General features: G+C 37.3%; 1 protein-coding gene across 4 annotated transcripts in view; it reads right to left on the reverse strand.

Moving 5' to 3' along the window:
* Nucleotides 1-3145: 3145 nt before the first annotated feature.
* Nucleotides 3146-14589, reverse strand: part of LOC110461619 (probable E3 ubiquitin-protein ligase HERC1) — a 153254-nt gene continuing 141810 nt past the window's right edge. For all 4 annotated transcript variants that reach the window (XM_021515182.1, XM_021515163.1, XM_021515171.1 and 1 more), the window contains 5 exons: nt 13506-13586; nt 11847-11999; nt 9527-9660; nt 7377-7548; nt 3146-5627 (listed from right to left, as the gene is read on the reverse strand). In XM_021515182.1, the coding sequence (XP_021370857.1) occupies nt 5430-5627; nt 7377-7548; nt 9527-9660; nt 11847-11999; nt 13506-13586 (738 nt within the window). In that variant the 3' untranslated portion in view covers nt 3146-5429. The remainder of the gene's footprint in view (nt 5628-7376; nt 7549-9526; nt 9661-11846; nt 12000-13505; nt 13587-14589) is intronic.

Consider the following 14589-nt stretch of genomic DNA (forward strand, 5'->3'; position numbering starts at 1 on the left):
GATGCTTCCAAAATAGAGCTAATAAGGGAGGGGGTACTATTAGTTAGCCTTTGGCTTACAATTCTAGTTCCTTCTGTCCAGCTGTTTATTGAAAGTTTTTTTTTTAAATGCGAAACGACTTGACAGCTGTGGCATTGTAATAATATTAAAGAATTTGAAGGTAGGCATTAAATATTTCAAAACAAAATTTAAGAGATTAACTGTTATCTGCGATCATGTTGGGTACAGGTATTTCAGTAGGAAAAGCCTACTAGGGTAGTTTCGGTACTGGGATGTTTCGGTATTAGACGTTTCAGTTCTTCCCAAAAGTTGTTATTATAAGGTTTTTGGCAGTTGGACTAATGTTTCAACACTGTACTTTGTTTACTATGTGTTATGTGTTGCTAATTTTATATAAAATACTTCAGTAATAATTGCCTTAAAATGTACCGAATCATCCTTGCTTACCTAACCTTACTAACTACTACCGAAACATCTACTAGATCATGTCATCACTTCAGTAAATAGCCGAACTAACCAAACAAGGTTTTCGTGTTTCATGAGTACGGAAGGCATACCTACAATGTAGCATTCTGATAGTTCAAGTTTTTACTTGTTAAATGCCACATAACTATGAAATGGAACAAGAGTACCGCGGAGCAGAACAATATACGCCCGTCGAATGCCATATAGTGTTATATACTTTCTTACATTGAAATACGATCTGCATCATTCCAAGAGTGGTTAGCTGACATGCTATATTAAATGTAGGAGAAAATCTCCAGACAAAAAATCAAATACTGAAATGAATAAAGGGCAATAACTTTTGCAAAATTGTCGAATCAAAATTCTTTTAAGGGAGACATAATTTCATATCATGATTATGATGTTTACCAAGTTTCAGAGAGATCGGTCAAAAAATGTACGAGAAGATTATCGAACTAAAATCAAATACTGAAATAAACAAAGGGCAATAACTTTTGTAAAAATCGTCGAATCAAAATTCGTTTTTGGGAGACACAACTTCATATCACGATTATGATGTATACCAAGTTTCAAAGAGATTGTTCGAAAAATGTAGTAGGAGATTGCCGGACAAACAAAAGTTTACGCCTGACGGACGGACGTACGGACAACCCCACACCATAATACTCCTGTCAAATTTGACGGGCGTATAAAAAGTAGTTTTTGCACTTAAGTTCAAAAACAAAAGGCCCAAAGGGCCTGTATTGTTCACTTAATGATTTTGCTAAAAATCGAACTTGAGGTAATTGATGCTGCAGGTATTTGTGGAAAGTTTATGAAAATCAAACCAATCCTCCTAGGATTATTGGATGGAAATAAAGTGACTTTTCACAAAATGAAAGATTGTCACTTAAATCAATGTCAATTTTTAGATTTGGCTCAAAATCAATCTAGAGAGGGAAATTAACATGAATATAAACATTTGTAGAAAGTTTCATGAAAATCAAAGCATTCCTCGGCAATTATTGCATGGAAACCAGACAACGACTACAATAACAAAAGAGTCATCCGATCCCTAGATGTCATCAATTCTTTGCAGGGGACATAAAAACCAAGACAAAAAGTAGGAAATGCATCCCCATAACAGAGAACAAAACCTTATATATGCAACAATATTTTATTTGGCAGACATATGGGTGTAAACAGTAAACACGTACATAACATAAAAACCTGTTTGTCACAACAATTGCACACATTTTTACATCACACTTTAACCAAATATATCAAATGCATTCTATTAACCTTAATTGAAGTAACTGGAATAATATATGACCCATCTCTACTTTCACTTTCTCAACCCCCACATACGTGAGGTTCTTGAATGTATTGTCTGTATTCTGCTGAAGGCAGGACATTTAAGAAAGCTACCTTGAGGGTTGAGCATTTTTGTCTCCCTTCCAAATAGGGGCCATTGTTATTTTCAAAGTATTTGAGCCATGTGACATTGAATACAGAACAAGGGCCATATTTTGGGAAAATTTGTTGGGCTTTATCCTAAGAAGCTTCCATGCATCCCTGTTTAAAAGAAGTCATGTGCGGTCTTTAACTATTTAATCTAAGTGACCTTATACACAGGTCAAGGTCATTTTTATTCTCAAAGATTGTTGAACACAATCCCTTGAAGCTCCCAGCATAATAGCATGATTTTGGACTTTTCCATTCTTCAGAAGAAGTTGTTTGAGGATTCAGACATATATATTTGACCCCTGTTACCTTGAATACAGATCAAGGTCACCAGCCTAATATCATGATCCTTAGTCTTTCAATTCATGAGAAGAAGTTGTTTGGAGTTTTTGACATATTTTATCCCTGTTATAAGTACAGATCAAGGTCATTTTTTTAGAAAAATTGTTGGGCTTTATCCTAGGAAGCTACCAGCCTAGTATTAGGTTTCTAGGCCTTTCCTTTCTATAGAAGAAGTTGTTTGAATTTTTGACATATTTGACACCTAGCTGTGATCTTGAATACAAATCAATGTCATTTTTTTATTGCACACTTTGTTACGCTAACTCCCAGGAAGCTTTAAGCCTATAATCATGGCTCTAGACCTTTTCATTCTTCAGATGATGTCGTTTGAAGTTTTTCACATATTTGACTTGTATGAGTTTGAATATAGGTCAATGCATTTTTTTTTAAAACTTCATTGGACCCTATCCCAGGAAGCTTTAACCTTTTGACTAATGCAGTATTCAATGTGAAACACAGGAATCGTATATTTGAAATTTGATATATGTGTCAATTGCCTTTTAAGAAATAGTGCAATATTCTGGAACTTTCATAATCAAATATGGTCACCTTGCAGCTATCTTGTTTTTCCCCCCAATCAGTCCCCAGATCAAACATGCACATTTATAGACCAAAGAATACCTTGACATGAAATTTAAAAAAAGATCAGTCTGGTACTTCTTGAGGAATAGGGATAAATAATCTGTTCCAAAATAAAACATGCACAACTGTGGACCAAGGGAAATCTATACACATACAGTATGTATACGTAAAAGATGTTTCAAGTACTTCCTGTCACGTAGACAAACTAGACCTATCAAAGACAGCTTCCTGGTGGCCATTTTGTTTTCCCTACAATCCCAAAACGAAACATGCACAACTATGGACAAAAGGAAACATGCACAACTATAGACAAAAGGAAACCTTCATATGAAATAAATTTGAGAAATTTGATTCATCGAGTACTTTTTTTTTTAACAAAAAACAACAAGAATCATCTAGAGATGGACAAACAACGGACTGACTATGGACACGTGATCAGCCCACCATCTGATGATGATGGGGGCCAATAAAAGTCAAAATTAAATTAAAATATATGTTCACAGACTGCTTTCTGTCATATCTTGGCAATATCACAGTTTGGAATTTAAGAATATTATAAGTAGCACTAAACACATTTATTTCAAAATAACTTAGCTAAGCAAAATATTTATATCACACTAAATGCATATGATGTGACAGTCAAATCATATACAGTTTTGGGATCGCACAATGTTGCATGACAGCGCACGTTATACACACACCGTGTGCACAATATGCTAACAATAAAAAAATAAAATGCTGATGTACATTTGTGCGCACGATGGACGAATGTTGTGCGATAACAATCGTGGTTGGTGTAAATTGAGGAATGGCTTAATATATACGGTTTCGTGTTTTAACATATAAACTTGATTTTTTAAGTATGTTTCTATATTCTAACTACATCTATAAGCTCATCTTAATCTATCTATATGTTCTTAAATTTAGAAATTACGTTTATGTGTGAAAAATCCAAAACAAAAAGATAAATACTTAGCGTCGCTATGTTTTCATAATGGTCATACGTCGATCATCACAAGTCACCTCCTTGTGTCAGACACAGGCCAGATAAACTCCAGTCAATCAACAAAATGTTATTTAACTATTCTGTTACCTGGGAGCCAAACCCATTGTTGACAGTCTAATTGATTTTAGTAATACTGTGTGACACGTCGCATTGTGTAAAATTGAACGTAATCTTAATCAATATGATGAGAAATTTATATATATACCATGCATGTGTGAATGGTGTGCGCACGATGCATGCACGATATGTGACACTATTTTTGGTGCATGGTGCCGTCACACAACTGTACCAGATATGATAAATTATGTATACAAAATGTCAAGAAGAAGCCCATGCAGGAACCTTGATATTTTTTTATTTTTTTATCTCACCCAGATTTTTTTTATTTAAACGACTAAATCCCTAGTAGCAAAAATGACACTAAGGATATAAACATATATTTGTTTCTTTATGTCAATGTACCAATTTAATATATAGTTAAAGGATACATATTAAGGGGTGAGGCGGGCCCTCAGGTCCAATCCTAGTAGCATGAAGGTAATCATCTCTTCATGCACAGCAATACTATATTTGGTTATATGGTTTTGATCTGAACTGGTTCTATGTTATGACCACAAAGTAAGCCCCTTAGTTTGGGCTGGATTCCCAATCCAATCCTGATAGTATGAGTAAATGTGTCTCTTTAAGCCAAGCAACTGCATACGATTATAGTGAAGGGATGTGAAAATTCCATGTTTTGACCCAGGAAGTAAGTCAAAGTTACAGTTTTGGGATCGCTTAATGTTACATGATGTTTCAGATGTTATTTAGAAGAAGTTGTTTATAGGTCGTTTTTAATCAATTGACCCCTGTGACCTTGAACATGGGTGAAGGTCATTGATTTAAACACACCTGATAGCCCTTCATCCCAACATTCTACTGGCCAGTAGAATCATACTGGTCCTTTTGATTATACAGCAGAAGTTGTTAGAAGATTTTTTAAATATTTCACATAGACCTTGAAAGTATATGTACAAGGCAGTTTTGTTACAGTGTGGTTGTATGAGACTGTGTGTGTATTTACATGTGTCAAATTATACAATGTCCTTTATATAATAAACATGAAAACACATTTTTTGAATTATGTAATTTGAACATCTAGCTACAGATACCAAAAACATACTGTAAAGTCAAGATTATATAGTTTTTAAATGAAATTGTATTTATTGTTAAAGCCATTCCTCTATTTGTATCAACCACAATTGCCATTATACGCCATCTGGCCATCGTGCCATCGTGCACAAGTGACACTTTGTATATTAGTGTAGTGTCAGAGACACACCTACAATATCGGTGTTCCCACCTTTGATGTAAGTGTAGTTCGAGCAACATGCCTTAAGTGTAATTTTATAACCTAAGACTACTTTACAGGTCCATTTAAACCTAACCATGCATTATGTTATCTCAAAAACGAAAGGCTTTCCCAAATAACTTTCAGACAAAGTGTTTTCAAGCACACATCCAAGCATAGGTAGAAGCATTTTGAATTTAGTCATGGAGATTATATCTCTTCAATGGGAGATCATTGCCGATTAGTTGTCTTTCCTTCTGTCTACATATACTCCATCTCCTCATCATCGGATGGTGCGTCATTCTCCACATTCCGCGCCAGCATGTAGTTGTCCATATCTATTGACCGGCAATTGTATATGGCATAGCGCAACTTTTCAGCCAAAACCTCACGACTAGGGTAGGAAGGTAGGCGAAGCTGAAAGAAACATGTCTGTGATGTAGGCAGACAGTCAGCACCCTACAAAGAAAAAGGAGATTAACATTATTATAGACCATTCTATGATCAAGGTATTCAAGGGGAATCTTGGTAACCACCATCATAATTTCTTTATAACATTGTATTTTCTTCTGGTCTGATCAAGCAATCAAACTGTAACTGTTAAATTCAAATATGGCTGCCTAGCAGTCATCTTGTTTTCCCCCATCAGTCTCAAAATGAAACATTCACAAGTTTGGATCAAGGGAAATCTATATTTGAGAAAGATTTCTCTGTTTATGCCAGTAATAACAAAAACGACAGTAATTATTTTCTCTGAATCTATTACAAAAACTTTCAACATTTAAAACTACATGTTTATATACAACAACATACACATTATACATACAATCTAAAAAAAATCTCTACTTGGATTGAAGATTATCTCAGCTGCCCTTGATCTTAAATGTTATGTAACATTAAATTTGATAAAGATGGTCAGCGGAGGCTAACCAGGGTGTAGAATTACTCTGCAGTGCTAGGCAGAACTGCTCTTTAAAAAAAAAAAAATCAAAGTTCCATAACCCATTTCCGATGCCGACTTTATAGTGCTATCTCACTGAAATACCATGCCGAAGGCACCCAGCACAGCATTCCGCCTGGTCACATTATACTGACAACGGGTGAACTAGTTGTTGCCATTCTGCTAAATGCTGAAAGTTAAGCAGGGAATAGCAACTACCATTTTTAAGGTATGCCCCAGCCTGGGGACAGAACCCATTACCTTCCTCACCTGGGCGAACGTTCAACATTCAAGCCGAAAGTGAGGTGTTGCCAAGCAAGGCGTTAGGAAATTAAAGGTAGTTAGAAGTAGAAAGAAAGATAAAGATCCCAAATAGTGCAATGGGCGCAGCAGATTTATTATGGTCGCTTTTGTGTCCCCAAATAGAGGACACCAAAGCAAATCCCCAATTCTGCAGGGGGTTCCCACATTAGTCGTCTCCTACGATACATGCGGTGGGTAACAGTATGTGTATTCTTTTCTCAATCAGGGGTGATATGCACAACAAAGGACCATGGGGAACCTTCACGTGAAATATGAGAATGATCCCTCTGTTACTTTCTGAGAAATAGCACTAACAAACTTTAACTCTCAAATTAAAGATGGCTGCCTGTTGGCCATCTTGATTTTATGATCAGTCCCAAAATTTTATATGCATAACTATGGACCACGGGGAAACTTTGTGTGAAACCTGAGAAAAAAATCCCTTCTGCACGTTCTGAGAAATAGAGCTAACAAACTTTAACTCTCAAATTAAAGATAGCTGCCTGTCGGCCATCTTGGTTTTGTGATCAGTCTCAAAATTTGATGTGCGTATAACTAAGCACCATGGGAAACCTTCCTATCAAATTTGAGAATGATCCCCTGGTACTTTCTGAGAAATAGCGCTAACAAGAATTGTTTAAGAATGGAAGGAATGACGGAGAGATGGACAGACCACGAACGCAGGGTGATTTTTTAATTATCATGCTCACAAGATAAAATTTAACGCATGATGCAAGGCGTACGGCGACGACCTAAAGTCAGGTGACCTAAAAATGAGGGAATCAAATCCAAAGTCAATTGAATGTGATTTAGATTTGACATTAAAACGTGCTATTTATTTCTTATCTATTGTCCTTGACTGTGTCGAGGGGCAAGGAACTCAAACTACAGCACAGCAACAATCAGACTGACAATGAATAGCACTTAAACACTCCTTAAACATCTCATCAATAGTCAATACTAACTCTATCAGAGTTCATGATCTGGAATCGCTGTGATATATCTGAGGGATTGGCAGGCAACCGTGTCCTTCCCGATACAAAACGCAAGAATTGGATCCTCTCATCATTGCTGAAAGACTCCAGCACTTCCCAAAACCAGCGCACAACTTCATTTTTCTCGTCTATGCCTCGGTATCTGTGAAACAAAAGTTTTGATATTAATGATAAAATTATGGGTGTGCATGATGTACCCAACATATGAATCTAAGTATAAATGTAACACAATTGAACAATGAACGCAATAAAGAGTCCTTCTAACAAGCTACAAAGACACAGTAATTTATAGCTTTACAATATACTTTGAGTGTGACAATTCTTCAATACACTAACTGGTTAAAATTTGATAGTGACAACTTCAGAACCTGAAGGAGTTCCAAGATATTGCAGTCTGACCTTTGACCTTGTCACTGCTGGTTTATATAGCCTCACAGACTACTGATTTACACAGCCCAATGTACTTCTGATTTACACAGCCCAATGGACTTCTGATTTACACAGCCAAATGGACTTCTGATTTACACAGCCCAATGGACTTCTGATTTACACAGTCAAATGGACTTCTGATTTACACAGCCCAATGGACTTCTAATTTACACAGCCCAATGGACTTCTGATTTATACAGCCCCATGGACTACAGATTTATACAGCCCCATAGACTACAGATTTATACAGCCCCATGGACGACTGATTTATATAGCCACATGGACGACTAATTTATATAGCCCCATGGCCGACTAATTTATATAGCCCCACAGACTACTAATTTACACAGCCCCATAGACTACTGATTTATACAGCCCCATAGACTAATGATTTATATAGCCCCACGGACTACTGATTTATACAGCCCCATGGACGACTGATTTATATAGCCCCATAGCCTACTGATTTATAGAGCCCCACGGACTACTGATTTATATAGCCTAATGGACTACAGATTTATATAGCCCCATAGACTACTGATTTATATAGCCCCACGGACTACTGATTTATATAGCCCAATGGACTACAGATTTATATAGCCCCATAGACTTCTGATTTATATAGCCCCATAGACTACAGATTTATATAGCCCCATGGACGACTAATTTATATAGCCCCATGGACGACTAATTTATATAGCCCCACAGACTACTAATTTACACAGCCCCATAGACTACTGATTTATACAGCCCCATAGACTAATGATTTATATAGCCCCACGGACTACTGATTTATATAGCCCCACGGACTACTGATTTATATAGCCCCATAGACTACAGATTTATATAGCCCCATAGACTACTGATTTATATAGCCCCATAGACTACTGATTTATATAGCCCCACGGACTACTGATTTATGCAGACCCATAGACTACAGATTTGTATAGCCCCATAGACTTCTGATTTATATAGCCCCACAGACGACTGATTTATATAGCCCCATAGACTACAGATTTATATAGCTCGATAGACTTCTGATTTATACAGCCCCATGGGCCACAGATTTATGTAGCCCCATGCACTATTGATTTGCAGTAGTAGTGGAAATTATATCACAAAAGTTAATAAAAAAACAACACTGTTTCCACAATTGAATAAAGCAGCATTACTCAGAAAATTAGTCGGACAATGATGGTTATTGAACCCTTTCAGCTTTTATGGTAATAACTTTCCCATGCAGTTTGAAACTAGAACTGCCATCCAGAGGATAGTTAATGCCCCCTGCAGATGTTTATATATAATTTAGTGACCTTGACCTTGGGGTTTCCGGACAAGTTAATTCACATAGAGGGCCATAACTACCTTAAAAAGTATTGATATCTTAAATTAAAATGCTGCAGCACAACTACATAATATACTGATCATTCAAGTGAAGTTTTAATAAAATCTGCCTGTTAGTTAAGATGGAGTTTTCCTAGACTATTATGTTCTACTTGACAAAAATATCGGTGCCAAAAATTCAAACATACCTGATTTTAAGCATTAATCTCTTAACTGACAACAGATTCATGCATGCCAGACTAACTATTAATTTCCTACCTAACTAAATCACTCACATTCTTCCCGACTTAATTAAAATGACAACATAAATTTGTCTTTTCTGATTAGAGTTTATAATTACGACCAACCTGACAACTTTGCGGAGGATGTCAACATTCATATCCTCCATTCCACACACCATCTGTTCCAGGACCCGGGGAGACAGTAGTGTCAGTAGGGGCACCGGTACAATCCACGCCATGCCCTCCCTCACTGCTGCTGCCTGTACAATTACCGTAACAAACATATTAACAACTTACAAGCTGTTTGTCACATTAGTTGTTTAAACAATTAACATTTCAGGAGGCGAAATGCATCATATACAAATAATAACAACAAAGCCTTTTGGATTTATTTTCCACAATGCTCAAAATGTATTTCAATGAATCAGAGATACAATGTACAATACAAAAGTAATACATCTTTATCAAGATCTACCTGTGAAAAAAATCAACAAATTAAATAATATCAACTCAAACAGCTGTTACAAGACAATAACCTAAAGATTTATTCCATATCAAACAGCTGTTACAAGACAATAACCTAAAAATTCATTCCATATCAAACAGCTGTTACAAGACAATAACCTAAAGATTTATTCCATATAAGTGTTTTCAAATCAGAAACTGTTCTATAAGCTGTAACACTGTTGAAGTATGAGAGACAAATCACAATGTAAAGTCAAATTCAAACTTCAGAAATTTGCATGCAGTATATCCCCCTTGCAGGGCCACGATTGCCTAGTGGTTAAAGGTGTCTGACATTCTGCTACCACTAGGATTGTGGGTTCGTGGCAGTCACCAGGTACTGGCTGCAGCTCAGTGGTTTTTCTTTGGGTACTCCCACTTCCCTCCACCCCCAAAACCTGGCACATCCTTAAACGACCACAGCTGTTAATAGGACGTAAAACAAACCAAACCAAACCAAACCAAGCCTCCTTGGCAGAGCACCTATCGTTAGCACGCAATGTGAGTAAAAAGTCCAGGCAAAGGACTATAAATGCTTTAGGCATGTTTTGGCCCCCAAATGCATCAAAATTTAAAACCTTTGAATAAACTTTTAAACAACTGTTTCTTTAATTTTGAATATTTCCCAAATTCTATCATGAAAATATTTATTTGTGTATTTATTACACCCCCACAACGAAGTTTGGGGGGTTATACTGGAATCAGCTTGTTATAACCCCGCAAGAAAGTTAGAGGGAGGAGAATACTGGAATCAGCTTGTCTGTCTGTCTGTCTGTCTGTCCGGACAACTCCTTCTCAAGTAATGGACCAATTTCAACCAAACTTTCCAGATTTTATGATAACTACCACCTGAACTTGTGCATCTAGGTATTTTTTTTTCATTCCGACCCTTTTTTATGAAGTTATGACCCTTTGTTGAAAAAAATACTGAAACTTTTCCGGACAACTCCTTCTAAAGTTATGCATTGATTTCAACGAAATTCTCTTCCATTCCAGCCCTCCAGTGTCCGGTTACATAGCACTTGTCTCTCTACAAGGTGCTCGACACTGACCTTAAAAGGTCAAAACACACTGTGCATGCCTGACCCCTGTACCAAAGGACAGCCTATAAAAGATACGACCACCCGTATCCTTGCGCTATTTTGTCATTCAGGTGTGCTTGACAGTTAGATAGAGACAATTTTTATCATTTGATTCAAATTTGGTTGTATTTGCATCAGTGTTCGCAGACAAATCCATCAATTTGTACAATGGGTTTTAAACATTTCACTATGTTCCCGCTATTGGGCCCAGCCCCTCTGCTCCCAGGGAGGCCACGATCCTCTTTTATACAAACATGAGTCCGTTTTCCCCAGGAAAGTTCTAGATAAAGTTGGTTTAAATCCTTCCATGTGTAAAGAGGAAGAGGAACGATTTTTAAGATTTACCTTAATATCACTTATTGCGCCCCGCCCCTCCGCCCCAATCCTCACTACTCCAGGGGTTAGGATTACTTACACTCTCTGCACTCTCTGGAATATTTCGTAGCAAAATGGTCTCAGCAAAAAATACCTGACCAATCACTAGGCTGATACCTGTCCTTGGATGATTATAATTTTAACGTTGCGAGGCTGCGATATTCTTAAAAGGATCAAACTAGTCTTCTTTTCTCATCCACAAGGTGGTGCACTGAGCCTTCTAATTCCACGGGTGCAGGTAACGTTGGTGAGCATAATCCCTGGAGTATCAAGGATGCTCTACCCTCAGGGGGGCCACAACCTCCATTTGAACAAAACTAAATTCCCATTACACAAGGATACTTCAAGCCAAATTTAGTCAAAATACACTAAAGCTGTTCAGGACTGGTAGCATTTTAAAGGAAAAGTTGACAGATGACGAAGGATGGCACGTAAGCTCACCATGGTCCTTTGGACCAGGTGAGCTAACAAGGGAGACTACTCACCTGTCGATCCATCTCATGCAGCCTGAAGTTGAGAGCAGCCTCAACATAGTCTCGCCTATTGTGAAAGTGGAGACGAATGGTACTTCCACCGGAAATCACTGGAATCAGACGGCCGTCTGAGCTCTGTCCTAGAAAACTGTCCAGTGGAATGAACTGTACAAAGCAAGATCAAGTGATCATTGTTTTGAAAATCAATTGGCTTAGTTCTACAAACCTATTTTCTTTGGGTAAATCTGATTCCCTTCAGTAATATTGGTCAGTTGGTTCATAGTCATATAGCTGTCTGTGCAATTTTATATCACAATGCTAATCATCTTATATAAACAAGAGGCCAAATGGGCCTGCATCGCTCACCTGGTATTAATCTCACACTTCTACCCTTAAAATTGGACTAAAATAAAGCTACAGGCAAAATAACAGTATTTATGATTATAAGTAATTCAAAAGAACCTGTTAAGGATTTAAACACATTTGAACCCTGTGACCTTGAAAGTTGAACAAGGTCATTGATTTGAACAAGGTCTTTAAAGCCCTTCATCTCAGCATGCAACCCGACACAGATCATCACCCTACATCTTTTGTTTATCGAGATTAGGTCGTTTAAAGGTTTATACACATTTTACCAAATGTGACCTTGAATATATGTCAAGGTCATTCAAACAAAAATCTTGATAGCTCTTTCTCTGAAGCATTCTACTGGCAAAATAACACAACCCCATGCTGTTTGGTTATTCAGAGGAAGCTCTTAAAAACTTTCAAAACATTTGGCCCCCATTACCTTGAAAATGAGTTGATGAGAATTAATTAGAACAAGCCATTTTTATTTTTTTTATTTGAGCAAAGTTGGAAGCCCTTTGTCACAGCATGATATTGGCCAAAAATCATCAACCTGGGCCTTTTGGTTAACAGAAAAAAATGTTTGAATTTTTTTAAAGATAATTGACCCCTGTGACATTGAATATGAGTCAAGTTGAACAAACTTGGAAGTTCTTTATCCCAGCATGCTACTGACAAAATATCAACATCCAAGGCCCTGTGGTTATCCTGAAGAAGTTGTTGAAAGATTTTAACATATTTGACTCGTCATCTTGGAAAAGGGCAAAGGTCTTTCATTTGAACAAACTTGGTAGTCTACATCCTAGCATGTTACTTGCTAAAATATTAACATCTTTGGCATTTTGGTTATTCAGAGGAAGTCTTTAAAATGTTTTTAACATATTTTCCCTAGTGACCTTGAATATATGTCAAGGTCATTCGGTTTAACAAATTTGCTAGCCCTTTATCCCAACATACTATTAACCAAATATTAACATCCTGGGCCTTCTGGTAATTTAGAAGAATCTGTTAAAACATTTTAACATATGTGAACTCTGTGACTTTGAAAATGGGCAAAGGTCGTTTATTTGAACAAACTTGGTAGTCCTTCATGCCAACACTCCCTAGGCCTCTTGGTTATTCAGAAGAAGTTGTTTAAAGTAAAAAGTTTACTCTGGACGGACGGACAATGGACGTTGCACCACAGCATCAGCTCACTTCCAGCCAGGTGAGCTAAAAATGTTTCTTTATAATATGAACTCTGATAAATGTGTTATTATTTGACTTTGAAATCGACAGGAATATGAGAAGGTATAAACAAGCATGTAAACAGTTGTGTTGTACCTCATGGAAGTTGGTTTCATTGACACCACTCTTCTGTATGTCAGAAATGCCAATCAGACTCTGTATATAGAGGTGATCTACCTGTAAATAAAAATATGACAGAGTACATAATACATTAATCCAGACACTACTGAAATGTTATCTCCTATAAACATGTCAATACTGATCCTTTACCTCTCAAACCTACCAAACACTGATAAATCTTCACAAACCAGCCATGATCCAGACACGCTAACCAGCTACCAATAACCCAGTCACACTAACCAGCTACCAATAATCAAGACACGCTAACCAGCTACCAATAATCCAAACACACTAACCAGCTACCAATGATCAATGATCTCACTAACCAGCTACCAATAATCCAGTCACACTAACCAGCTACCAATAATCAAGACACGCTAACCAGCTACCAATAATCCAAACACACTAACCAGCTACCAATGATCAATGATCTCACTAACCAGCTACCAATAATCCAGTCACACTAACCAGCTACCACTAATCCAGTCACGCTAACCAGCTACCAATAATCCAGACACCCTAACCAGCTACCAATAATCCAGACACGCTACCCAGCTACCAATAATCCAGACACACTAACCAGCTACCAATGATCAATGATCTCACTAACCACATACCAATGACCCATGATCTCACTAGCCAGCTACCTATAATCCAGACACACTAACCAGCTAAAAATAATTTTAATCAACACACGCTAACAACATACCAATGATCCATGATCTCACTAACCAGCAACCAATGATCCATGATCTCACTAACCACATATATATAATCCATGATCTCACTAGACAGCAAACAATGATCAATGATCTCACTAACCAGCTACCAATGATCAATGACCTCACTAACCACATACCAATGGTTCATGATCTCACTAACCAGCTACCAATGGTTCATGATCTCACTAACCTGCTACCAATGGTTCATGATCTCACTAACCAGCTACCAATGGTTCATGATCTCAATAACCAGCTACCAATGATCCATGATCTCACTAGCCAGCTACCAATGATCCATGATCTCACTAACCACATACCAATGATCCATGATCTCACTA

This window comes from Mizuhopecten yessoensis, unplaced genomic scaffold (genome assembly GCF_002113885.1).
Source record: "Mizuhopecten yessoensis strain PY_sf001 unplaced genomic scaffold, ASM211388v2 scaffold1405, whole genome shotgun sequence".
NCBI classification, from domain to species: Eukaryota; Metazoa; Mollusca; class Bivalvia; order Pectinida; family Pectinidae; genus Mizuhopecten; species Mizuhopecten yessoensis.